A 24063-nucleotide genomic window follows, 5' to 3' on the forward strand; every position below is an offset into this window, starting at 1 on the left:
ACGGCTTGTTTTTTGTCCCCACGCACGCGCACACACACACACACACACCTGAATTGAAGGCTTGCGATTGCATAGGTGAAAAAGCTTTTAAGTACGTTTGAGTAAGAACATAAAGGGGCCTCTTACAAATCACAGACAAATGTCACATGATATGGTGGAATTTATTCAGCATATACATTCATAACTGTTTGAATAAAAGTCAGCTTTGAGTTGTTTTTAACATTCATCACACGGTAATAAAACCAACGGAACAAGGAGAAATTACAGCTTGAACCTGCTTAAGAAAGTTCCGTTTACCATTCAATAAGATTTTTTCAAAGAAAAACAAAACAATCCAGTCATGTTGACCCTAAACTTAAGGCATAACCTCAACCCCAGAAACCACCAACCCCTCAGATATGTCACAAATAAAAGGGGTTACACACTTTTGTACACTTCAGTGTATAAATAATAGACGTAGAAAAGGAATACACAAATGTATAAGAAAATTTAAAAATATTTACAGCTTATTTCTTAGCTATTTGTAACAGGCCATTACATTTTTTCCCCCGATTGAGTTGCTATTTTGACCCAGTTGTTGTTTATCTGTGACCAGATTTCAGCTTTTGAAGTGGTTTATTCATTTACATTCAGTGATATTCACTTCCTCAATGACCCTCATATTAGCTTATGTGGGGAGGATATATACTGTACAGTACAGTACCAAATGAGTAACTTCTCCTCTGTGTGATTACCATTGCTTACGCACAGTGTCCAGACTCTGAGGTCCTGTTCCCACCCGACAACCAGCCCGAGGCTCAGCTGTAGCGAGTGCTGCTTCTGTGCCTGGAAGAACTGCGAGTGGAGGAGCGGTACGACCTGCAGGGGACAACATCATCCAGATTACATATTCTACAAATTTTGAGTCATGAAGGAGATACATTCACTTTTTTAGCAGATTGAATATGAAACACAAAGTGACTGGTTCAACTGGTCCCACCCTCTGGCAGGAAAGCAGTGATTTGTGTAAAAGACTAAATGAAGAATATCTTTGCGAACATTCAGCCGCAGGAAAGACACACAACAACAAAAATGAGTGAGGGCGAATCCTCTGAACTAAGACCTGTCCCCCTGTTGACATCTGTCAGGGTTCACGGGGGAGCAGTCTTACCGGGATCGGCGCTCTGAACTCCTGTAGCTGTCACTCCGTCTACGCCCTCGTCTCCTGCTCGCACTGCGACTCCGGCTGGAGTAGCTGTCAGAGGAGTCCGACCTACATTAACACACAGTGGCACAGCGGAGCGATATTATCTAGGGAATATCTACATAGTGATGATTTATGCTTAGTGGAGGCCCATTATACAAGTAAAGGTAAAGGTATGTAACGTTGATCATTTTTCTTAAAAAAGTTTCTGGAAGTAAACACCACACTGTGAAGAAACGTGCTAAAACACAAAAATATGTTAGAACACCAGTTGGTATTTTCATGGATCTTTTGATATGACACGATGAGCTCCCTCACTGCTGTAGCAGCAGCAGTGACAGTATTGAACTTTAAAGGTGCTTCTCTGATCAGCTCACAATCCAAAAAATTTAAGACTAGGGCCTTTTTATTTTTTTTATTTTAAGAAACTGAATTCAATTAGTCTTTTAGAGTCTTTCTAAAGATGTACAGACGTCCCCGGGTAATGTTGTCATTGTGCCTGCGTTCAAAGTGAAAGAGTTTGAATGGTTATTGTTGCAGACGCATTTAATGAATGACTGAAAACAGGAAGAATCTCCTCTTGGGCCACTAAATATTACTAATAACACTAACAATCATCGATTCATCTTTTGTTCTATACATCTCTTAAAGGGCCCATATTATGCCCCCTTTTACACAAGTTACATTGGTTTTCAGGTGTGTGCATTACATGTCTTTGCCATTCCATGTCAAAACACCTCAAGGATCAAGCCACACAGCACCCTCCTCTTTCTGTATAAACAGCCCTGTGAGACTATGGTCGATTCCGGCGCTTTCCTGCTCACTCCTCGCCCCCCTCCCTTTGTGTTCCGCAAAGCTCCGCCTCGCTCCTCCCCGGGTCTGCTGCGCAACTACGGCGTTGCGCTGCCATGACAACAGTCACACGTGACAAGGCACAAACACGACGTAGAGACCCGGGAGGCACAGCGAACACGTTCTCCATAATTACACACAGAGCACAAGGGGCTGGGCGATAGAACATTAACGACATCCCAGGCGGCCGAGCCCGCCGGCAGCCGCAAGCCGCGAGCTCCGCCGGCAGCCGCGAGCCGTGAGGTCCGCCGGCAGCAGCGAGCCGGAAGCCGCGAGCCGGCAGCCGCGAGCCACGAGGTCCGCCGGCAGCCGCGAGAAAATGATGGCGTAGACGCGATCTGTTTTTCAGAACTTCAAGGGGGGAGGTGCTGCTCAGGTTGGGGGCGTGGTTGCCCCAGTAGCAGGAGTCAACTTACGTCACTTGACGCCCGGGCTGTGAATGGCTCGTTTACAGACCGTCTGCACGATCAACCCAAACCACGAATCAACGACTCATTGTTTTCTTTTCATTCTCCGTGGGCTGGCAGACACCCCAGATAACAAAATATACGTGGAGGCAGGCTGAAAAGGTGCCTGGAGCATAATATGGCCCCTTTAAAGAATTAGTTTTTTCGCTTGCTGTGTATTTCACAATATCAACTGTTCCTCCGCTATAAGTTTATATCTGAATATCCTTTCAATACTCTCCAAGGATTGTTTTAACCATGAAGTACATTAAAAATGGTTTTGTTAAAAGCTGTGCTGAACTGTAGAAAGACCAAATTAGGAGGCAGATTATGCCTTTTCAGTTTTTCCCTTTCCTCTAGTGTGTAAAAGGTCTACAAAGTTAAAAAGTAGAAAGTCTGTGTTAAAGAGGGCTCCTCTCCCCAACAGAAAACACTGATCCTGATCTACTGTAAGGGCTTGACCAATCACAACAGAGTGGACCAGCTGGCCAGTCAGGGAGAGAGGGCCTCAAAGAGACAGGAGCTAAAACAACGTGTTACAGACAGAGGCTGGAAAGAGGAGCTGCAGGAACGGACAGTCTGAGGAAACTGATGTGTTTACTGAACATTAGAGCATGTAAACTGTCTCGAGTAATACCCCCAAATTAAAATTATGAACCCGAATATGAACTAAATAGGTCTCCTTTAAATCAATATTTCCAATTCTGAGTTAAGACATAGAGGAGGCTCAACAGACCTGGATCTCCGGTGGCGATTATACGAGCGACTTCTTGAATGACTTCTACTGTACGTTCGACTGATGGAAAGAGGAAAAAAAACAAAACAATCATATATTAATGATGATTAAATAAAAAATAGGAAGTATTGCAAAGGTTGTAAGCACAATTAAAACATGTTTTTAACATAACAGAGGTTATTTCTTAAGAATCTTCATGGCTGAAATGTAAAATAGATGCTACAACCTCCTCTACACTCTGTCTTTAACTGAAAACTTTCCCACTGGGATCCATTAGTTGGCACAACAGATTATTAAACCAGCGCTTCGGGATGTACCTGTGACTCCTGTAATTTCGGTACGTGCTGCTGCGAGAGCGTGACCGCCCTCTTCCCCGTCTCCTCCGACTCCTGCTGCAACTCCTGAAAGAATCACACAGCGTTTGGCATGGCTTTTTACCCAGGCTGGATCTAAAAGGTCGGTACCACAGACATTTGGCTTCTTGACTTATGCCTCACATCCATCAGGTTTATAACTATCTTGATCTACATCCAAGAATCCTATCTCAGGCAATTAGAAGGATTTACTGATGGCGCCCTCGTGCTCTGAGTTTAATGAAAAATCTGTTTTCAACTGACCTGGAGGAGTAGCTGGAGCAGCGGGAGCGACTCCTGGACCTACTGGACGAGTGCGACCAACCTCGGGAGCGAGAGCGGTGACTGGAGGCGGAGCGAGACTTCCTGGAGGCCGACCTGGACTTCTTCGGGGCCCGCGTGCGAGACGTCCCCCCGGTCTTTCCCGCAGACGGGGAGCTTTCCTCGCTGGAGCTCTCCTTGTTCCTCGGCCTCTGGTTCAGCCGCGCCGTCTTGCGGACCTCGTCGAACAGAGATCCCGGTCTGACCCGGCTTTGGCTTTTTATCTCCATTCTTACTCCCTGCGTGTTGGGATTCTGGTCCTGTTGAATTTGAATGTTTTTGGCAGGGACAGGTGGCACGTTCATGTTTTGTTTGGCAGACGTTCCTTTTAAAGGCCTCCATTTGAAATTAACTACAGTGCCTATGGCTACTACATCTTGACGTCCACCAGTTGTTGTTGCTGTTGTTGAGGTAACAGCCGACTTCTCTCTGCTGTGAGGTAAAGCACCATCTTTACTCGCCACGTCACAAGACTTTGAGGTAGATTTTAGAATAAAATCTGGGGTGTTTTCAAAAGAATCACGTGCCACTGGAGGTTCTACAATTTCCACCACATGCTCGCGCGTACAAATGTCCATGTCGTCTAATGATTCTTTATCTTTGATACTAGGTAAATTAGCCCTGTTAGCACTATTCCTGTCGGATGACTGATGAGGTTCGGTTTGTTTGGGGTGATTATTAATACATTCTTTAACCCTCTGTTGCCCCCTGTCTTCTTCACTACTGGGATTTTTGTTCGAGGAGGCAACAGTTTGGTCCTTATCGGTCACACCGTCAACATCAGGCCTTTTTTTGCCAACTGTACTAGGGCTGCGTTTCTCCTTTTTGGATTCGTCGTCGTCTTCCTCCTCTCCGAACTCTAAAGGCGGTTGCCAGTGAAAAGTCTCTTTCAGCTTCTGATGTTTCCTCTTGGATCGCTTGCCTTTGTCCTTACTGTAACGGGAGCCGCTTTTGTTCTCACTTCTCCTCTTATGTTTATGTTTGCGTTTGGCCTTCTTCTTGCTCCTGTGCTTCTCTACGGGCTTCTCGGGACTTTGTTTCGATGAACTGGACGCAGCGGCGGTAGCGATCTTTTGCTCTAAAGCCATCGACACCGCAGACGTCCTTCTGGCGGCGTCACTGTCTGATTCCGAACTAGCCTCCCCTTCTTCTTTTTCAGATATGGCTAATGTTTTGGCCGCCGAGTTTTCAGAATCACTTTCGGAATTCCAGCCAGTGAGAGTTGACAACTTCTTGTCGAGAAGCTCACTGGACAGAGCCATTTGTTTTGGATTCTTTGGTGGGGCATTGCTGATGCTTTGGCTCACTTTATCACTGTCACTGTCCCACTCCGACCTGCTGTTAAAGCTCTTAACCGGCACTGAGCCGCAGTGTTTTGTCTCTGGATCTTGTGAGCTGCCTTCCTCTTTTGTTTTCTCCTCAGTGCCACTTCTCCTTGAGACACTGATATCAGGAGTGTGGTCACTGCCTGTCCTGTTCTCAGATACTGAGCAAGCTTTTTGACTGTAAGGGAGTGAAACGCTCTTATCTACATTTGTTATCCTCTTCAGGGAGCTGTAATACTCTTTCCATTCCTCGTCTAGTGAATTCTTCTTATTGCTGCTTACGTCCTGGGAGTTTTCAGACTCTGATCTGCTGTTTGAAGACGATCTGCTGTGATACTGATTAGGGGACCTGGACCTACTGTAACTTCTACTCTGTGAACGACTGTATGAGCGGCTGTAGGACTTGCTCCTTGTGGACCTGCTGCGTGAGCGCCCTGCAGGTTTGCTTGCTTTGTCGCTTTCTGAGTCCCCTGGCAGAGACTTTGTCGTAGTTGAAGTCTGAGGTTTGTCTGTGACACTAACTGCTTGTGCTGTGGAGGAGACAACAGCGTTGGTAGTTAATACAGCTTTGACTTCTTGAATATGGACGTAGGATGGTTTCCAGGGCTTTTGACCAGGTTTCCAGCGTGAGGGAGGAGGACTGTCGCTCAGTGGGATCACAGGGACACTTTCAGGAGGCGGGGCCATCGGGGGTCTGGGGACTGATGTGACTTTGCTCTCAGGGAGCTTGTCACCCACAAGAATCAATATATTTGGTTTGTTCTTGCCAGATTTCCTCCTTCTTGGGGATCTGGACGAACTCCTCTTTCTGGATGGAGACCGAGACCTGGATCTGTACCTGGATATTGATCTTGACCTGGATCTGGAATAAGACAAAGATCTGGAAGGGGACCGACTTCTTGATCTAGTGAGGCCTCTGGATCTTGAGTAAGACCCTCTCCGAGATCTGGACCGACTACGGGTGTAGGATCTAGAGAAGGATCTTGTGTCTCTGGAAGACAGCGAGGACCGCCGCCTCTTCCGAGCTGACGAATGATGCTGACTAGAGGAGGAACGAGTCGGAGAATGGGATCTTCTGGACTTTCTTCCTGGAGACACCAACCTCTCAGCCCCACCCCTTGACGGGTAAGTTTCTGGAGGTTTGTTCTTGGAGCTCTTCTTCTTGCCGTGTTTCCGTTTCTTGGCCTTCTTTTTGTGTTTGGCTTTCTTCTTCTCTTTGTTCTGCTGGAGGCGCAGGCTGGACCTCCTGGAGCTGCGGTCTGAAGAGAGTTCTGCAGATGCCGATTGGGACCACGCGGAGTCACCTCTGTCTTCCCATCTGCTTGAGGAATGGCCAAGTCAAAAGATGCATCAAGACATAATAAGACAAGACAAAAATTATATTTAAAGTTACAAGGTAAAACAATGAGTCATACCTGTCTCCTTTGCTCCATCTCTCAATGCTTGGTGGTTGATAAACTTTGGTCCTCTTCATTTCTTCTTTCCAGTGTGGTGGAGTTTCACTGCTGCCACGTTCTTCCACAGATGCAGAGCGGGATTTAGATCTTGTGGGAGTGTGATATCTCTGAAGAGAGTTATTGTTAAACACACAAGTTAAAATAACAGTTTTGCAATTTTGTGCCCCTACCAACCGGTCAAATCGCAGGGAACATGGTCACGGTCTCTCCCTCACACTAATGGTGCTGAATAATGACCAGAAATGTCTTTTTGCAGAACATTATGATGTCACTTTTATTATTTAATCCAATTAGACATTTGTCTGATAATCCATCCTAATTCGCACATTGATTCTTGAGTTACGGCCTAAAATGTTTCTTTGTTTCTGGTGATTATAAACTAATCGAAAATATAATTAGGAATATTAGAATCAATTTATGCCAAAAGACATGCCTAAATGCTGCCCACAGATTTATTTTGTGACCACTAAGATCCTGACACTAAGTTGGGAACCATTTGTTTTACATTATTCACTTTTGTCACCAGCTTGTAAAAATTTTGAAATAGTTTAAATGGATCAGATACAGTTTGAAGCAGATACATATAATAACAATGAACACAAACACCATATGTGAACGGGTAAACCTCAGGTCTAAGTTCAGGTGAACTTACCATCGTTCCTCTGCCTTTGATCTTACGTCCAGACTTGGACACTGCTGGTTTCTGGTCAACTGACAGAGAAGATTCTTCTTTCTCAACTCTGCAAAGATCAAAATTCAATATAAATATATAATTCAATTGTAAACACCTGAGTGGGAACTATTCAAAGTGAAACACAACAAATAAATATACTACAGTGTGTAAATGAAGCCCTAACTAAAGACTAACATTTCTGTTTTGTCCTCCTGAGAAGGCACATCCCGTCGCAGCAGAAAGCGGTTCTCTGGCACAGGTGGGATCTCCTCCGGTCGGACCACGGGTTTTTCCCTCTTCCCACCATGCTCCTTCTCTACTTCCACTTCATTCTCTCCCTCCAACACCTGTCTTTCCACAGAGCTGTGAGATCAGCGACAACACAATGCAAAACATTATCTTAATATGCCCCAAAAAACAACAAGTCTCTTATGCCAGTGCAAGGATACAGCTCCAATCTGAGGAGATGTAAGATATTTTTTTTAATTACCTTTGCTCGAAATGCAGAACATCAATGTTCGCCTTCTGTGGTTCCCTCCTCCTCTTCTTTGACCGTTTACTCTTTGCATGTCTCTTGTGCTTGCGATGTTTGTGCTTTTCGTCGGATTCACTTTCAGACTCCGCTGAAGAAGAGAACTGAGAGGACGATTCACGGGAGTTGGCTGATGAGTCGGCAGAATGACGGGTTCTTTTCCTCTTGCTTTCAAGTACTAAAGTGAGGAACATAATATAACATGTATGTTATTTCATCGGAAACAGGCCGTTATTATTTTTATTTTTTTAGCAGAACACCAGCAAAAGTCAAGCATGAAGCAGAAGTTGAAATGGCATGAGCCATTTTCAGAGTGGCATGAGTCTACTACAACAAAGGCTTTGTCCTATTCTCCTCGGTATGTTGGAGGCAGTGAAAGCAGGCCTGGCAGAGTCATATGTACAGATGCCAAATGAACTCCACAGAGATCACCACACTGATCCTCATTAAACAGAAGATCAGGTTACATGCTCTGCACTAAAGCCAGTGAGGGGGGGATGCTGACATCTAAATGCCAACCTCTCACAGAATGAGCACATAGTATGACCCAGTTACGATCAGAGGCAACACATGTTGCTCTACACAGGAGAGAAATACACAAAAGAGAATTTAAAAAGAGAAAGCTTCGTATAGACACCAGAAATTACACTTTTTTACACTGGCTGGAGAGATTTCATACAGTAGAAGGTCAAACTTCCATTCAACTGGATAAATCGATGTTTTTTTCTCAGCAACAAACGTGTTCATCACTCTAAAAAGGATTATTTATGTATCTAAAGCCTGATAAATTTTTGTTCCTATGTGTCATAAATCTTCATTGTTTCCAAAAACCATAAAAAAATATAAAAGACACCAACTGTTTTGACAATAGAAATGACCCCCAATAAATGCACAATTTATTCCTGTATGAGAAATGTTGTCTATATACTTTAATGGCCACTGAAAAAATGTAACCATTTTTTTTTTTTAATCTATTACTTAAGGAAGAACCAATGAGATTAGTTCCACACCAGAGACAGGGCAGGGAGGTCCAAGAGTATTTAGACATGGACACATTCTTGGTTTTGTGCCTTTTCATTAGATTTATTGAATAAAGCCGTCTTCACATCTTGAGAAAAAACGATCGGTAGCTGGTGAGGTAAATTACCATCATTTGCAGACTTGGTGATCAGCTGACCACAGTCCATCACTCTCACGTCAGCATAGGGTCTGCTCGCCGAATCGGTCTTCAGCCCCTCAACCTTCTTTATCACCTCGAAGCCGGAGATGACGAGACCGAAGACGACGTGGACTCTGAAGAAAAAAGAAGATTAACCTCTGACACAATAATGACTGTTATTAATTTACTTCAAAGGCCCTGAAAATCAGTTTCCTACCATCAGCGATGTGGTCCTATATGAACACAAAATATTTTCTGCCAGACTCAGAGCAGTTTGAAATATTTTACATAGCTGAAGTCCTTATTTTCTCTGAGCCAGGGTCAACTGGAAAAACTACTCGTCTAATGGTTGTTTGCCTCCGCAAACCAGTTTAAGAACCGCATCTCTAAAGAATAATAATACACGTACCGAATTAATTTAATAGAAATTGTATTCAGTGTATTGAAATTATAATAAGCAAATCAATTCTTGAGTTTCTTTGAATCTAAGCGAACCTTTGAACTAAATTTGAAGAAACAGACCTGAAGAAACCAGAAAACATTCTTACTGTTCACACAAACACAATCCTGAGTTGAAGCACATTGGCTGAGGTGCTGAATGATTGATTTGAGTTTTGGAATGTTAAACCGTTTTTTCAAAATGTTTTTAACAGGTTCACATTTTCAGGGGCTTTAGGAATTCTGAAAATCATGTCAAAACTAAAGGGTAATTATTAACTGTAAACACATTTTTAAATCTTGAAAAATTTAATTTTACCCATCCAGGTGCGGCGCCATCTTGGTTGTGCTGCTTGTGTAAAAAAATCAAGCAATACGGAAGGATGAAGCGAAGGCAGAGTTGAGGTCATGAAAGAGGAGAAAAAGAAGGAGAAGAATGAGGATAAACAATAAACGTCAACAAGGCCAGGGTGCTTCTGTACCGTCTCAAAAAAGAGGAACAGAATTTGTGAGGCCGCCCTTTGTTTAAAGATATCCGATTCTAAATCAATTTAGGCAAATGCTTTCAATAAAAAACGGCCACACTCAACAACAGAGTGTGGGCAATTACAAAACAATATCTGGATCATACAAAAAACAATCTGTAAACATGTCCTCCTTTACGTTTCATGGTGGAAATTTCAAAGTATTTTAATGAGTGAATGATGTTTAAACATGTCCGAAATCAACATGGTATTGTGCAGAATGTTTGCAAGTACAAATACAGTCAGGAGAGAGGGAGAGAGAGAAAGAGAGAAACACAGCCTTGGAGACACATTACCTTGGAGGAGCCGGATGCTAGAGTTTCTGTAAATTTTTCACAAAAAACGGCAAGAGAAGAAATGTAACACATTTGTAGGTGAAAAAAAGAGAATGAATCCATGTTTCTCTGCACATTGATTTCTAACTGCACACACAGAGAGAGGGGAGACTCTTGACCGTCACACTCAACGACAAATTCTACGCAGTTTTTCTACTCTACACAGTTTCGAAACAGATGGGGGCAGAGAGCAAAAAACACAAAACTGTATTACGAATGGCACGCAATCAAATGGTATGGTTATTCAAGTTGCAGAGAGAATTGTTTTGACCGAACGTCACTCACATGAAAAACTGCGAACCGTTGGTGTCCTTCCCGCGGTTGGCCATCGACAGCAGGAACGCTTTGTCGTGTTTGAGAGTGAGGTTCTCGTCTGTTGGCAGCACAGAAAGAGCGATCGAAGTGTCAGAGCGTTCGCCGATTAGTGTTGACATAAAATATTCAGGGATGTACAGGGGCGGAAAAAAATGTATCCATCAAACCTAATAATTGCCTCACCAACCAGTCCTCTAGCAAAATCTGTTTTTAGGCAACAAATCACCTCCATATGACCTTGTTCTGACTATGGCTCATGCCATTCATATCAACACGCTGTTTGAGATTTTTCAACAGGGCACTTTAATAACATCATTAATAAGCTATTTGCATACACAAATGTTATTTTAATTTGTAAAACATGAACAATATAATGCTTCCTGAGTGTAACTCTTTACAGTATCTACATAACACTACATACTTTATATCTTATATCCCACTGTGGCACTCCCAAGCAGCCTTTTTGCAAAGAAACTGCCATTCTGTCACATACCTTACGACATGTCATGCCGGTCATGACATGTACTGCGGCTATAAATATCACGCATGCAACATAAAAAGTAATTTGAGCGGCCACGGCTTTGTGGGACTAACAGGGGCAGCCGTGTGGATCTGTGCCTTTGCAGACATTTACACCTTCTTTATTTTTTTTCCCTTCCTTTTTTTTTAACTGACTGAGTGAGGACATTTGGTGGGGACAATGTTGACATGGTGTTACTGAGCCGTGTACATCTCTTACCTTCTCATTTTTGCAAAAGACCACTCTACAAATAAAAGAATATTTTGAAAAATTTTAGGCAGGAAGATCGTAGCTTTTCAAGAAAGAGAATGCCTACCCTCCATGCTGAATTGATCAAGCCCACTACAGTGACTAAAAAGAAGACAGCACTATACAGTGGAAAGGTGAAGGTCAACGGAGTCATACGTGAGAAATTACACGAGAAATCTTCTTTTTTTTTTTACAACAATAGACACATGCAACTTTACGCTCATGCAAGGGTTAAAAGTATTTATGTATACATGTGTAAGATATCAGCGATATGAATGGCTTATGAATTCATTTTCTCATTACCTTCAAAGTAGCCACCATATATGGACTCTCCTCCTCTTCCATTTCCTGCAGAGAGAAAAATAGTAAAAAAGAATTACCTTGCTGTACTTAAGTCAGATGACGTGTACACATTGTGTTCATAAGCTTTGTTTCTAGGAGGGATTTTATTAGCGGTCACCATGTTCAGCACAATATTATGCTCGGTGCATCGCTTACATTTCTGGAACAACCCAAGAAACACCATTGATCCCTGGTGCTCACTTCATTTACAGCGTTTCAGTCTGACACATCACATCTTTCTTGCGCAGTTAAAAATTTCTGATTCGAAATTTTCCGTTGTGAAAAAACTTCTTCTATCAACTTTTTTCCACCCATTTCGTTTTTTGCTCAATGTTTTCCTGGTCACATGGTGCAAAACCATACAAAGCAGTACCCTTCTTGAAAAACGTTGTATTGTAAAAAAACAACAACAACAACAAAAAAAAAACTCATTAACTTCATTCAGTCAAACTTTCAAAGAAATCAAAGTCACACATTGGCCGCTGTTACCTTCGGTGAAGTCGCCTCCCTGGATCATGAAGTTCTTTACAACTCTGTGAAACGTGGAGCCTTTGAAGCAAAGCTTTTTCCCTGTGATTTTGCCAATTCCCCTTTCACCTGCAATAAGACGCATGTTAACTCAGGTCTCAACAAAAAAAACAGAAAGCAAAGAGAGTACAGCAGGCCTGCTGCTGCACAGACCAGATGGCTTGTCCAGTTAAGAAATGTTGGTCTTCTACAAGGTAAAGGAACCACAGTTGAGGAAGGAGGGGTTTCGATAAAATAGGAGGCTTTTGTTCAGGCATATCGCTGTTAGTAATCCAGTGCAGGATTCATTAACGAATCTTCCACTGGAGTGATACTGGATTTCCCTTCGCCCCGGGGATGAACGGAGACAGAGGTTTCATTAGATGTGTTGATGTATTAAAGGTTTCAGCAGACAGAAGGCCGGTTGTTCACATGGGCAGCTTGGGTTGCTTTGAGTAGCTGTTAGCTGATTCTGCTCCAATAAGGACACATTAGAGACCTCGAGAAAGCCCCAACCGCAATCTGTGCGCCCGACTCGTGTCGTATATCATTATGTGTGTTATCTGATGTTGTCTGTGTTTGCGTGTATAACATGTTTGCTCAGGTAAAAGTAACAGACTAACCAGCCACCTCCCACGTTTTGCCCTTGCTAGCATCGATGCTGCCGTCTGTTTGCAGATTTATGGCTATCTCCAGGCAGACCAGCAATAATACAGCACACTGTGTTCCGCTCAGTGGGATGAAATATCCGGGGAGACGGAACCACGACCCCTCCATCCACCCAGTGACTCCATCTGTCACTGCACCATTTACACTACAGCCATGCCTCCTGTTCTCATGGTATTGAATGACCGAGGAGGGGTGTGGAACAAATTACTGTGGTCCCCCCCCCCCCCTTCCCATTTCACATACATGGGGATCATTTTATAGAACACACAGAAAGGATTAGACAAACGAGAAGTGCAATGCAAGTAAGAGCAGACCAGATTTACAAAAGAATATTATTGTTGTCTAGTATGTACACCTGTGAACAGTGACCTCCCGGTCTTTGCTTTTATAGAAAAAAGAAGGGGAAAAAAACAATCAAACTGTATGCAATTGGTTTCTAATTGTGGAAATCGAAACTAGTGCAGTTGACGTTCTGAAACAAAATTCTTCAGCTGTGCCACGCACTAAATATTGAAAAAGCATGGCAATTGAGTAAGACGTGTGTGTTTCACTGAAAATGACTCACCAGTGCACAAACAGAGGAAGTTTTTACTCGTCTTGGGGCAAATATCCGAAAAAAGTTGAAAGACTATGCGCCCAACTAGAAAACAGAAAGGAAAGAAAGGGTTACCAAAAGGATAATTCTTATCACTTGCAGATGCAGAAAGTTACAATTGTATAGAAATAACATGAGACACGCTGTGTCACAAAAACAATTACCAAAACACAATAATGGAGGAAAATCTTTCATAGGTCGAGGATACAGTAAAGAATTACAATCTAATAGCCCCAAATGTTACTATACAACACTTTTAATTGGCTTCAGACACATAATTATAAGAATCCTGTTGTGAAGCTCAGACATTAAAACAAACTTTTCCATAGCTTGAGGCATAACCGACTTTAATACAGCCATTCAGCACAAACACAGGCAGCCACACCAACATAGGAGTGGTCCACTTTCATTTTGTATAATAATAATGGTCAAAAAAATAAAATCCAATGCTAAGAACAATGCGAAATATATTTCGTTGAAACATGGTTATTCATGGTGTCAGTTCAAGTTAAGTGAAGCAAAGGCTGTTTACATGACTAACGAATCCTAAAACTTAGACAACTGATTTTAAAATTCTCTCACCTGGCTCCCGGTTGAGCTCCACATCAAAGTAACACTGAGGGCGGTCTTTCACCCCCATTGTGATCAAAGTCCAGGTGACCTACAATTTTTAAAGAGTACAACAGCAAAAAATCAAATAAGCTCAGCAGGAAAAATAAAAACGCATTCTTCTGTGCGCCCAATTCAGGTTTCCTTTTTTTTTTAATTTGTTAATTTTCAGCCAAGAAAGTACAGCATACTGAGAAGAGCGTGTTGGAAAACAATGTGGAGAGACTACGAGACAGTGAGTGAGAGACGACGGAAACAGAAATGGGAGGAGAGAGAACTGTGGGAGGGGGAGAGAGGGGGGGGGTCTATGAGGGAATGTAAGATGCACAGCCTGCAAACTCTGACATGTCCTTAAACTGGAGCCGTTTCTGAGCCAGGGTCAGTTGCTCTACGTATCCAAGATATTCAAAGAAAGAATTAGAAAACATTTAAACTAGAGCAAGGTGAACATTTTCCTTAATCGAGACAAGGATGAGTCATGTATATATGATCGGGCATCAAATCACACTTCTGAATCATCATACTCTGTATTCATGTCAAGCGAGGCCTGAGCAATTTTATGAGCTGCTGTTACTTTTTTTTTGAATATTTGTTCATCATAAATATTTACTTTAAACTTGGCGTTAAAAGAATTTAACAACGATGAATAACAATGTAATGCTTTTGTTTTTCGAAGAATCACAGATCAGTTCTTTCTACCCTCAATCTATAGCCAAGGTGCGCCAGAGGTCCTTTTGGTTTGAAACATGTTTGATTTTCATTATGTGGACAAGTAGCAACTACAACCGTGTAACTGCTGACTGATAATCCAAAACCTCAAACCCTTTATCCACGACTGATGATTAGGAAATGATGGCACAAAAACAAAATCATGTTTCCTGAGCCCTGCCTCGACTTGTTCGGTGTCAGTGTTGGTCTACTGTTGAGTTTAGAAGCTGAATAGCACAAAAGGTTTTCAGTTTGTGCACAAAAACTGTTTTAACCATCCTTAATCATAATAAGACATGGAAACATTCGCTCTGTCAACACAGTTTTGTGTGGGTATGCATTGCCGGCTGACCCGTTGTGTGGAATACGGAGAAAGCATTACTGGGTTCGACTCCATTTCCGGGCCCCTGAGAGCAGTCGACTACAACCAAGACGTGCAGATTCCACGTTAGGTCAAAAACTTGTATCGATAAACTGGGAATGGCACAGTAAAGAGTAGTCGATAAAAAAAAATAGAAGGGTATAAGAAGAAATATCGTTGCCTATGTTAATCTGCTGAGTGATACCACCCTCTAGTTAGTAGAATGATTTATTTTCTGTTTTTTCTGGTTGTATGACAGAGGGGCCTTCGGAGCAATGGGCAAGGACAAACCCCCCTTGGCCACCCACAGCTGTGGGGCGAGTAGAACTCGGATTTATGTTCTTAGATTCTGACGACCAGCATGAAATATAAAGCGACTTCCCTCATTTAATAAGTGCCCGATCGACTTGTCAACAATTTACATTTTGACATTTCACGTTACTCACACACTTCATCATCACACCAGCTCATTGAACAGCTGGTGAAGGGGTTGTGTGTGTGTGTGTGTGTGTGTGTGTGTGTGTGTGTGTGAGAAGATTGGAATTCTTAGCAAAAGTGTAGGATTTACCATCTCACTGCGCAGAAGAAAAGAAACTGACCCCATGTCACTGCCTGTGTGCCACATCACTTCAGCTTCCACAACGCGTTTGTGTGTTCGATGAGCTGGGATTGGCATTGGCATAACTCCCCCTCTAACAATACACGTCTTCACATGACACTGTGCAAAGTAATGAACATTTTGAACCGAAGGTCACACAAAGCCACACGAGCTGAAAGAACCCGTAAAGAACCTGTAAACGTTGCTAGTTCACACCAGGAACTGCTCGACATTTCGGAGCCCCGGGCTGTCCACATTCACGATTTGCATATCACCAGCTAACATAGCTATCAGTCAGGTGGGAGTGTGCACATTTTACTCAGAGCCGGGGGGGGGGGGGGGTTGCCTGTTAACAAACCAGCATTACTGCGAGTTAGAGTCACACTGGAGGCTAAACAGTCCCACTAGCTAACACAGCTAACAAGAGCTAGCAACAGTACGTAAACAACATTGACGCTTCCCAGATGGTCGAGCTAGCAGCTAGCAGCTAGCAGCAGGCTAGCGCTAGCCGACTTTCGTTTGATTTCCCAAATTAACGCTACGACGAGAACCACGCTGCGGGTGTTCCGGAGGTTTGCACGCTCACAAAAACTAACCTCTGTGCAGTAGCTAGCCGGACAATTAGCTAGTCACTGGCGGCGAGCGGGGCGGCACGGGCTAACTTGAAAACCACCGTAGTGAGGATAGTTGGCGAATTGCTAAAACGACCGACTGCTTGTTGTCGTGGGGCGCTTTTGTCCCTCGCGCGTTCCCGTAGAAGTCTTGTTTGTTCTATCAGGAAGCTTGTTTGACGTTAGCTCGTTGGCTGTTTTTAATGTGACTTGAAGAATTTGAAAAAACATTGTATCCGGTTATTCGGGTTCTCGATGTTAATCGCTGGTAATATAAATGGTACAACTGGAGCCGTTAGGCGCGTCTGAAGTTGGCGCTGGCTTTCCTGCTGCCGGTGTATTTGTTTGTTATGACGCTGTAGTCGGCTAACCCGCAGTAGCCAAGAAACAAGGTGCAGCATGAAACCCGCGGTAATGAGGTAAGGCGTAACTGCGCGTGTGTTATTGACCTCGGGAAAAGTGGACTTAACCCCTCAAATTACATTATCATTGATCAAACCTTCGCAACTATACACTACCGCGATGTGCCCTCGCTCAAACTAATGCGGTCTGCAACACTGTAACAGTCCTGCGATGAATTCCTTTTTCTTCGTCAAGTGAGAGAGGAGGCGATTTACCTGTGAGGCAACTTCGGCTGCAGTAGTTTCGCTGCGCTGCTGAATTGTACTTACACTGGTACACATGTGTTTGTAGTATTTGGACTGCATATCATGTCACAGATAATAACTGGCTGAGCAATCTGTCAGAGGCGCCTCTCAAAATAACACAACAACATGACCATAGAGTTGAACTTGGAACTGTTCAGTTTTTCATTTATGAAGGCAGGTGTATTTCGTGGGGGGGGGGGTTGCTGTGTTATGACTGTAATAGTTCTAGCTAAGTGTACCAAATAAATTGCAAATAGAGGGTATATAATATAATAAAGGACTTTATTCAATCAAAAGTTAATTTTCATCAGCAAAGAGCCACAATATAGGTACATATTTTGTTGCTGGTCTTTTCTGTATTTTGGGATGTTTTTGGCTGATGGACTGTCGGTCAGACAAAATAAGTAATTTTAAAAGCATTGGTTTCTGCCTTAGGGACTTGATTTGGTCCCTTTTCTCTATGTTGTAGACAATTTTGGACCAAAATGAATCCAATGTTTGAGAAAAAGATTTTTTTCTTTCATTTCAAATAATCTGGTTACCTGATCTTTATCCCCACGCAGGCAGTGTGTTCTTCATGGACCCAGTGGATCATGTCTCTGATCCTGTTCGCCTTTGTGGTTCGGGTCAGGGATGGACTCCCCCTGTCGGCCTCCACGGACTTTGAGCACAACCAAGAGCTCCAGGAGAGGAAGCAGCAGCTCAGGACCATCAGCAAGGCCTTGGCCCGCTTCCCGGACAGAGGCTCCGTCAGGGGCCGGGAGCTCAACATATAGTAAGAGTTGAAGGACCAAAGCAGCACGCAGCACATCTTAAAGAAGACGGACAGAATGTTGTCCATTCGATCAGAGGGGCACCCTTGTCGTGCTGTGTCTGAGCTGTTTGTTTACTAAAAACCTTTTTCCCCTCTCAACTGTTCAGCTTCGTCTCTTCAGAGGGTGTATCCTACATGACTGTGTGCCACTGCAGCCTCCCCGTTGCTAAGGCCTTCTGCTTCCTGGAAGATCTGCGCTGGGAGTTCACCGCATGCTTCAATAGCACCGTTGTTGCCTTGGCAGCCAGGCCATATCCATTTTTGGAATTTGGTGAGTAGGAAGAGAGACATACCGTCACCTAGATTTGATGTTGATCTGCGCAGGATGCGTTGAAAGACAAACAGAGCTCTGGTCTTGTGGCTGTCGCCTTTAAATAATCATTAAAATAAGTTTGTTAATCACAAATCTGTTACCCCCCTGCTGCCAATCGATAGACGGCAGCATTCAGAAGCTGAAGCAGCAGTACAACCAGAGTGGTGGACCGGCCCTTGATGTGACATTGGCAGAGGTCCAGGACGATCTGAGGATCCATCCACTACAAGTGATCAACTTGGATGAGGTGGAGCTCACCAATGGCATCGCAAACGGGCATATGGAGCAAGATCCTGGATCTGGTAAGACTCTTACCACCTATTACAGCACTGTAAAATGTATTCACTGCGAGATATTTGTTTTTCATGCTCATCTATTTTTACACCAAACACTTTCTTTCATACACAGGTCAGAATGTGAGGCTTCAGCCAGTGACGGCGCCAGGCATCCTCTCCCTGGTCCTCAACATTGTGTGTGCGTCTTTGAATGTAATCCGCGGTGTGCACCTCATAGAGTACACATTCCAGGTGATGCTTCAAATCAAATGCTGCTGAATGACTAGAGAACAAGAAATTATGTGAGAGAAAAGAAAGGTGACACATTGTGGCTTTTCTCGCTCACATAAACAAACGTACAGGTATTTTGGGCTGGCTGAACTGGTTTTTGAGCATTAGCATTTGGCTCTGGAGGCAATCGTGTTCACATAGAATATAGTAAAGTTATGGTTTGCACATAAATGCATAATGTGTAATTTTTTTTAAATAATTTGGAATACATTTGTCAAGCAGACTTTTATCTTCATGAAAAATCACCAGTTTTGTTAAATTCTATTCTTTTTCCCTTTACCCAGGATGACTATGAAGGTATATGGAACGTTGTGGCATTTCTCCTGGCGTTTGTCTGCTGTGTGTTTCAGGTAAATGTCACCGTTTTTTTCTAAAATTGCTTTTCCTAATCAATATTACACATATTCCCTTTGCAAATCATCATGGCATTAAGCTTGTGAATGAACTCCCCCGTGTCCACAGTGCCACCTCTACCTGTTCCACACGTCTCTGAAAAAGCCGAAGTCCCTCACTCTGCTTGGCGTGGTCATCCTGTGCAACTTGCACCTGCTCGGCATGCGGAACGCGTGTCAGCTGATCTTCCACATTTCCGTCGCCTCCCTCTCCACCGTCCTCATCCTCACCCGCAAGGTCCAAGACAGAACCAATGACTGTGGCGTCTGAGGAGCGTAGGATTCTTCATCCTGTTGTCACCTCTCGCAGCTACGTCTGTCTCCAGCTTGCGCCGCAGGTGAGAATAACATGGCAGAAAATGAACTGATCCACACCAGTCATGGAGATGCCCTTGCCCTTTAACGACAACATTCATGAATGTTGTGTCATCATGGGATATGACTTTTGTACCTGCACTTTGTGTAAATTGTTTTCCAGACTACAAGGTAATGCAGTTCTTTCTGGATCCTTACAAATGTCTGGTCAACCTTAATCTAACACCGTAAACTGATAAGAAGAAGATGTTCTATTTTAGGAACAGAAAACGTTGACCAATCTCCGTCCGACCTGTCCTGTGCAAAGTGTTTGTGAAGGAGACAGAGTTATTTTCAGAGTTGTTGACCAAAGTTTTTTTTTTTGCATTAAAACAACAGTGTTGTTGAAGTTGGTTATGCTTGGGATTCTGGAATTCAGATGAATTTCTGCCCTCATGCAGCTCAGTATTATTTCTGCAACCACTCACTGATTGTCTTTGAAAAAGTCAGTTTACAATACCAGGTGACGGTTTGGGATTGTAACATACATTAGATTTAATTGTACTTTAAGAAAAGGACACATGGCCGATTAGAAGATAATGAAATAGTCAATACTGATACTTAAACTATTTAGTGTAGTTTGATTAAAGATCAGTGAACTTTAAGTTAAGCGGGAAATGCATCTGTTTTAATTTGTTTTCAATTATTTGCTCATTAAAAAACAACGCTTAATTTAAAGCTGTAAATGTTAAACTATGGGTTGTTTAAAAGCCTTACTGTGTGACTATACAAATATAGATGATTGTTTCTTTTGGTTTATTAAATTTCACTGGCAAGTGCTCAGCAAGTTCAAATGGAAGGGCTCCTTTGATGACTTCACAGAAATGTAATTCTGTACTGAGAGAGCATTACCAAGACACCCATCTTTTAAACACATTCTACATTCAGCACAAAAATCTTAGTGCAATCGAAACAAACTTAAATATTTTAGTTTCATCTTAATCAACTGATCCATATGTTGTCAAAATGTATACTGCAGGTAAGTAATACGAAAGCACTGATTAGATCGGTTACATAGTATCGAAAAATGTTGGAAAAATATTTGAACTGCACTATTTTCGGTTTCTTGGGGTTTATCTAAAATTATATTTTTATCCTGATTTCGGTTTACTTTGTTGATTTATTTTTTTTCTCTGTTTTTTCTGTTTCTCAAATTGTGATGAACAGAGAAATCTTGTGACTATGATTTATGTTTGAATAAAGAACATTGTAGAACATAATTTTAGTGCTGCTAAATAAGTAAGTAAGTGTAAGTCCCCTTTTGGTTTTTAATTATTTTACATTTTGTTGTATTTAGCTTCTTAGTTATTCCGTTTATAATGCTAAAAAAGTTGCACTTGGTGTCAGTTAGGCAAAGGGAAATAAGCGATTAGTTTATAGTGTTAGTTTTGTGGCTGCTTTGGAACTGTAAAACCTTTTCACGGAACCGTTCCCTCATTTTATCAGGATAGTTCGAGGGAATTTTTAGGAAAACAAAAAGTCTGCGCATCCGACAAGCCAAACGTCCTTCATTATAAAGTTCAAATAGTTGAGACAAGCAAAATTTTCTTGTAGTTCACAAAGTTTATAAATAGTGAAAGAACTGTTTTTCGTGGAAGTATAATGTGTAGTGTTGCTGCAGATTACACAGAGGAGCCTGCTATTTTTTTTTCTTAATTAAGTTGTCCTACCTCCAGAACTGTGTGACAGAGATTTGGACTAGCTCAGTGAACAGACTTTTCTTTGACTGGGTTGACATGCAATTTGTGATTTTTCATATTTGTTCAAACACAGTAAACAAAAAACAGGAGTTAGTGAGTAAAACAGCCTTAAAGCTACAGTGTGTAATATTAAGAACTTATTCACAGAAATCGAGTGTTCATATATGTATAATCATTTGTCATTATTTATTATGCTGCATGGCTTCTTTTTTTTGTGCTGCGATATTTTTGATACAAACTCACCGTTTTCCACTCAGACTACTAAGTGTGCATTCACATTGCGTTGATTACACCATTGACCAAATGCAATGTAAGGAAAACGTTTGTCAGCGTTTTAGAGATGCAGAACCAAATAATGTGGAGGATATTTTTAATACGCAAAATGAACCCGGAGGAGGATTCTGTTTGATATGAAGTTTTTTTTAAACACACGGTTTAAATGCACTGTACAGTTGAAACATGTGGCAGTTGTCTTTTCTTTCTTTTTTTGAACCAGAATTTTTTTTTTGTACATTTGTTTGTCATTGAGGTTCAGAAGGGCAACCTGAAGAGCAGTGGGTCAGTTTCCAGGACAGTTTACCTCGTTCGATACAAAACACCCAAAGGTGATTTGTGTAATTAGACTCACAGATCGATTTACTGGTGTTTGTGGCCGCAGCCTTTTCATAATGATATCGTCTTTCATTGTAACTGCCAAATACACCGGTGGTTACAGGACTTCAGCTTTTCTTTTTCCTTCTGTGGTAAAACTGACATTTCATTAATAAATAGTGTCCTTTTTTTAACCACGTGTTGATCTTTTATTTATGTGCGCGCAAAAACAACATCATCAACATAAGAAATATTTTATTGCCTTGATTATTTGGCAATTTTCTTTTTTTAAAAATGCATTACAAAGAATATAGAAGAAATAACGTCAAATGTCAGAAATTGCCACCAAATTATAGAAAACGTATGTAAAAGTTTTGCTGTATTTTTTCTCTGTGTCACTAGATGGCGCTCTTTCACCACTTAGTAAAGGTGATGTTCCTTTTTTGGCTGTTGCCATCAGCAGATATTGTTGCTTGTCTGGGTACGTAAATAAAATTGATAAAGTTTATTAAAGTAAGCTTTATGACACACTACGACTATGCCAAAACAAATCTTTTGGATGAAAGCTCATTGCTTGCGTTGCCTCAGTATACAGCGTGAAAAGCAGTTGACCATTGGAAATTTGATTATTTACTTTTGAGAGAAAATTGCGTGTGACAGTAAAGATCCCCAAAGAAAAATAAATGCTTATTAATAAATTACTCATTTTAAGCAATTGAGAAAGTGGACCGATTGTTCCTCCAGAACTGCACACACACTTTATTTTCATAAGTCACATTAAAGTTTAAACAGCTCGAGCAGTAACTTTTTATACCTCGTCCCCACTCTGGATCAACTGTAGGTTTTATGTGTCCATTTAAAGTTCAGACAGATATGTGCGTCCTCATTTGAACAGTCACGTAGGAGTCTACCTCAAAGACAGATCTAGTATCGCTTTAAGATAAATAATAGGTTTATTAAAAAGGTACTTGTGACATTTTAAGTGCCCACTCATTATGTTAGATAGAATTTCCTTGGGAGATTGAAGGCAAACCTTCTCAAAAGGCTGCCAGCAAAAGCGAATGTATATTTCATGTGACTATCCTTTAGGTAAATGACTGATTAAATCTACAATTACAGAAGAAGCTTTTCAATACAAGTGGGACGTGATAGTGTCTGACACGACCGGTCAGGTATCAACGTTGGATGTATTGTAGTAAATGTCACAGTGCCGGGTTCAGTTTATAGAGCCATCCATTCATGTGTTTTTTTCATTTTCTCAGGGATTTGATCAAATCTTTCTTCTATTACAACAATTAAAGGTAGATGACGCGACCTTGAGGACAATGGGCAGAACTCAGTTTGAATTGAAGTGTTATCCAGGACTTTTGTAGGTGTCTTAACTTTAACGTTTGCTCCAGTCCTCATTCAGGCTTCATTGCAATGGTCTAGATATGAGCGCCGTTATAAAAATAATCCAGTTTTAATCCTCTTATATTTGTTGGGATTGACAAGCTTTGACCAAAACACATCTGTCACTGTTGTCACAAAAAGGATGCTTCTTTAATGTCTGGAAACACCTATAAACAATTATCTGACACACTGTCTCGTCGCCTCTTCAGTATAGTTTACCGACATTGACATAGGTCAGTAGTTGTGAAGAATTGCAAAGAGCTTGTCAGCTTTTTCATTTATATTGTAGAGGAAAATTTGAGGTTGGCAACCAAGAAGCAAAGAAAACGTCCCTCAGAGCTCACAGTTGCATTATAAATCCACAGTGTAATACATCCTGCTACAACGTATATGTAAATTGAATGATCCTCATATACAGGGATTAACCCCTCTTTTATCCTAATTGGCAGAGGTGTCTGTTGGGAAGCTGCCCCCTCTCCCTTAACAAATAGGTTTATAGCAGCATGGGTGGTCTTGTCTAGTGTTTTTACGGCTCACATTTCTCCCGCTCACTGGCACCTTCCCCTGCCGCTGCATGTTCAAAGAACAGCAGCACTGTCATCTTTCAGAAGCGTTATCAGCCCTGGTTAACAAAAGAATACACACAGCAAACAACTTTCACGGATGATTTAATCCAGCATTTGCCACCATTTCCATCCCCCATTGTACTGTAGAAGAAATATAATCGAATGTTTCTTAATAACTGTCAAATGTGATGGTTATAAGCTATTACACACACACACACACACACACACACACACACATACACATTCCCTGTCGCTTTGCCATTTGTTGACATTGACTGTAGCTGACGGGCGTTAAACCTGCATGTACATC

General features: G+C 42.0%; 2 protein-coding genes across 7 annotated transcripts; one reads left to right on the plus strand and one right to left on the minus strand.

Annotated features, from left to right (window-relative positions):
• Window positions 1-142: 142 nt before the first annotated feature.
• Window positions 143-16538, minus strand: nktr (natural killer cell triggering receptor). Of its 5 annotated transcripts, XM_035618802.2 has the most exons (17): window positions 16404-16538; window positions 14114-14192; window positions 13502-13576; window positions 12250-12357; window positions 11722-11766; window positions 10620-10707; window positions 9795-9824; window positions 9026-9171; window positions 7837-8056; window positions 7542-7709; window positions 7326-7413; window positions 6632-6780; window positions 3835-6534; window positions 3535-3618; window positions 3218-3277; window positions 1151-1252; window positions 143-858 (listed from the first exon to the last, which is right to left on the minus strand). In XM_035618802.2, the coding sequence occupies exons 2-17, from the start codon at window positions 14169-14171 to the stop codon at window positions 798-800; spliced, it is 4182 nt and encodes a 1393-aa protein (XP_035474695.2). In that variant the 5' UTR covers window positions 14172-14192; window positions 16404-16538; the 3' UTR covers window positions 143-797. The 5 variants fall into 5 exon arrangements, with proteins under 5 accessions (XP_035474695.2, XP_035474696.2, XP_035474697.2 ...); XM_035618803.2 differs by lacking the exons at window positions 13502-13576; window positions 14114-14192; window positions 16404-16538 and adding an exon at window positions 11389-11413 and having other exon boundaries at window positions 12250-12321; XM_035618804.2 differs by lacking the exons at window positions 11722-11766; window positions 12250-12357; window positions 13502-13576; window positions 14114-14192; window positions 16404-16538 and adding an exon at window positions 11389-11715.
• sec22c (SEC22 homolog C, vesicle trafficking protein) lies at window positions 16120-21989 on the plus strand. Of its 2 annotated transcripts, none has more exons than XM_035618808.2 (7): window positions 16120-16243; window positions 17629-17840; window positions 17987-18150; window positions 18315-18494; window positions 18601-18719; window positions 19043-19108; window positions 19221-21989. In XM_035618808.2, the coding sequence occupies exons 2-7, from the start codon at window positions 17659-17661 to the stop codon at window positions 19419-19421; spliced, it is 912 nt and encodes a 303-aa protein (XP_035474701.1). In that variant the 5' UTR covers window positions 16120-16243; window positions 17629-17658; the 3' UTR covers window positions 19422-21989. The 2 variants fall into 2 exon arrangements, with proteins under 2 accessions (XP_035474701.1, XP_035474700.1); XM_035618807.2 differs by lacking the exon at window positions 16120-16243 and adding an exon at window positions 16582-16837.
• Window positions 21990-24063: the final 2074 nt, after the last annotated feature.

Source organism: Scophthalmus maximus, chromosome 21 (genome assembly GCF_022379125.1).
Source record: "Scophthalmus maximus strain ysfricsl-2021 chromosome 21, ASM2237912v1, whole genome shotgun sequence".
NCBI lineage: Eukaryota > Metazoa > Chordata > Actinopteri > Pleuronectiformes > Scophthalmidae > Scophthalmus > Scophthalmus maximus.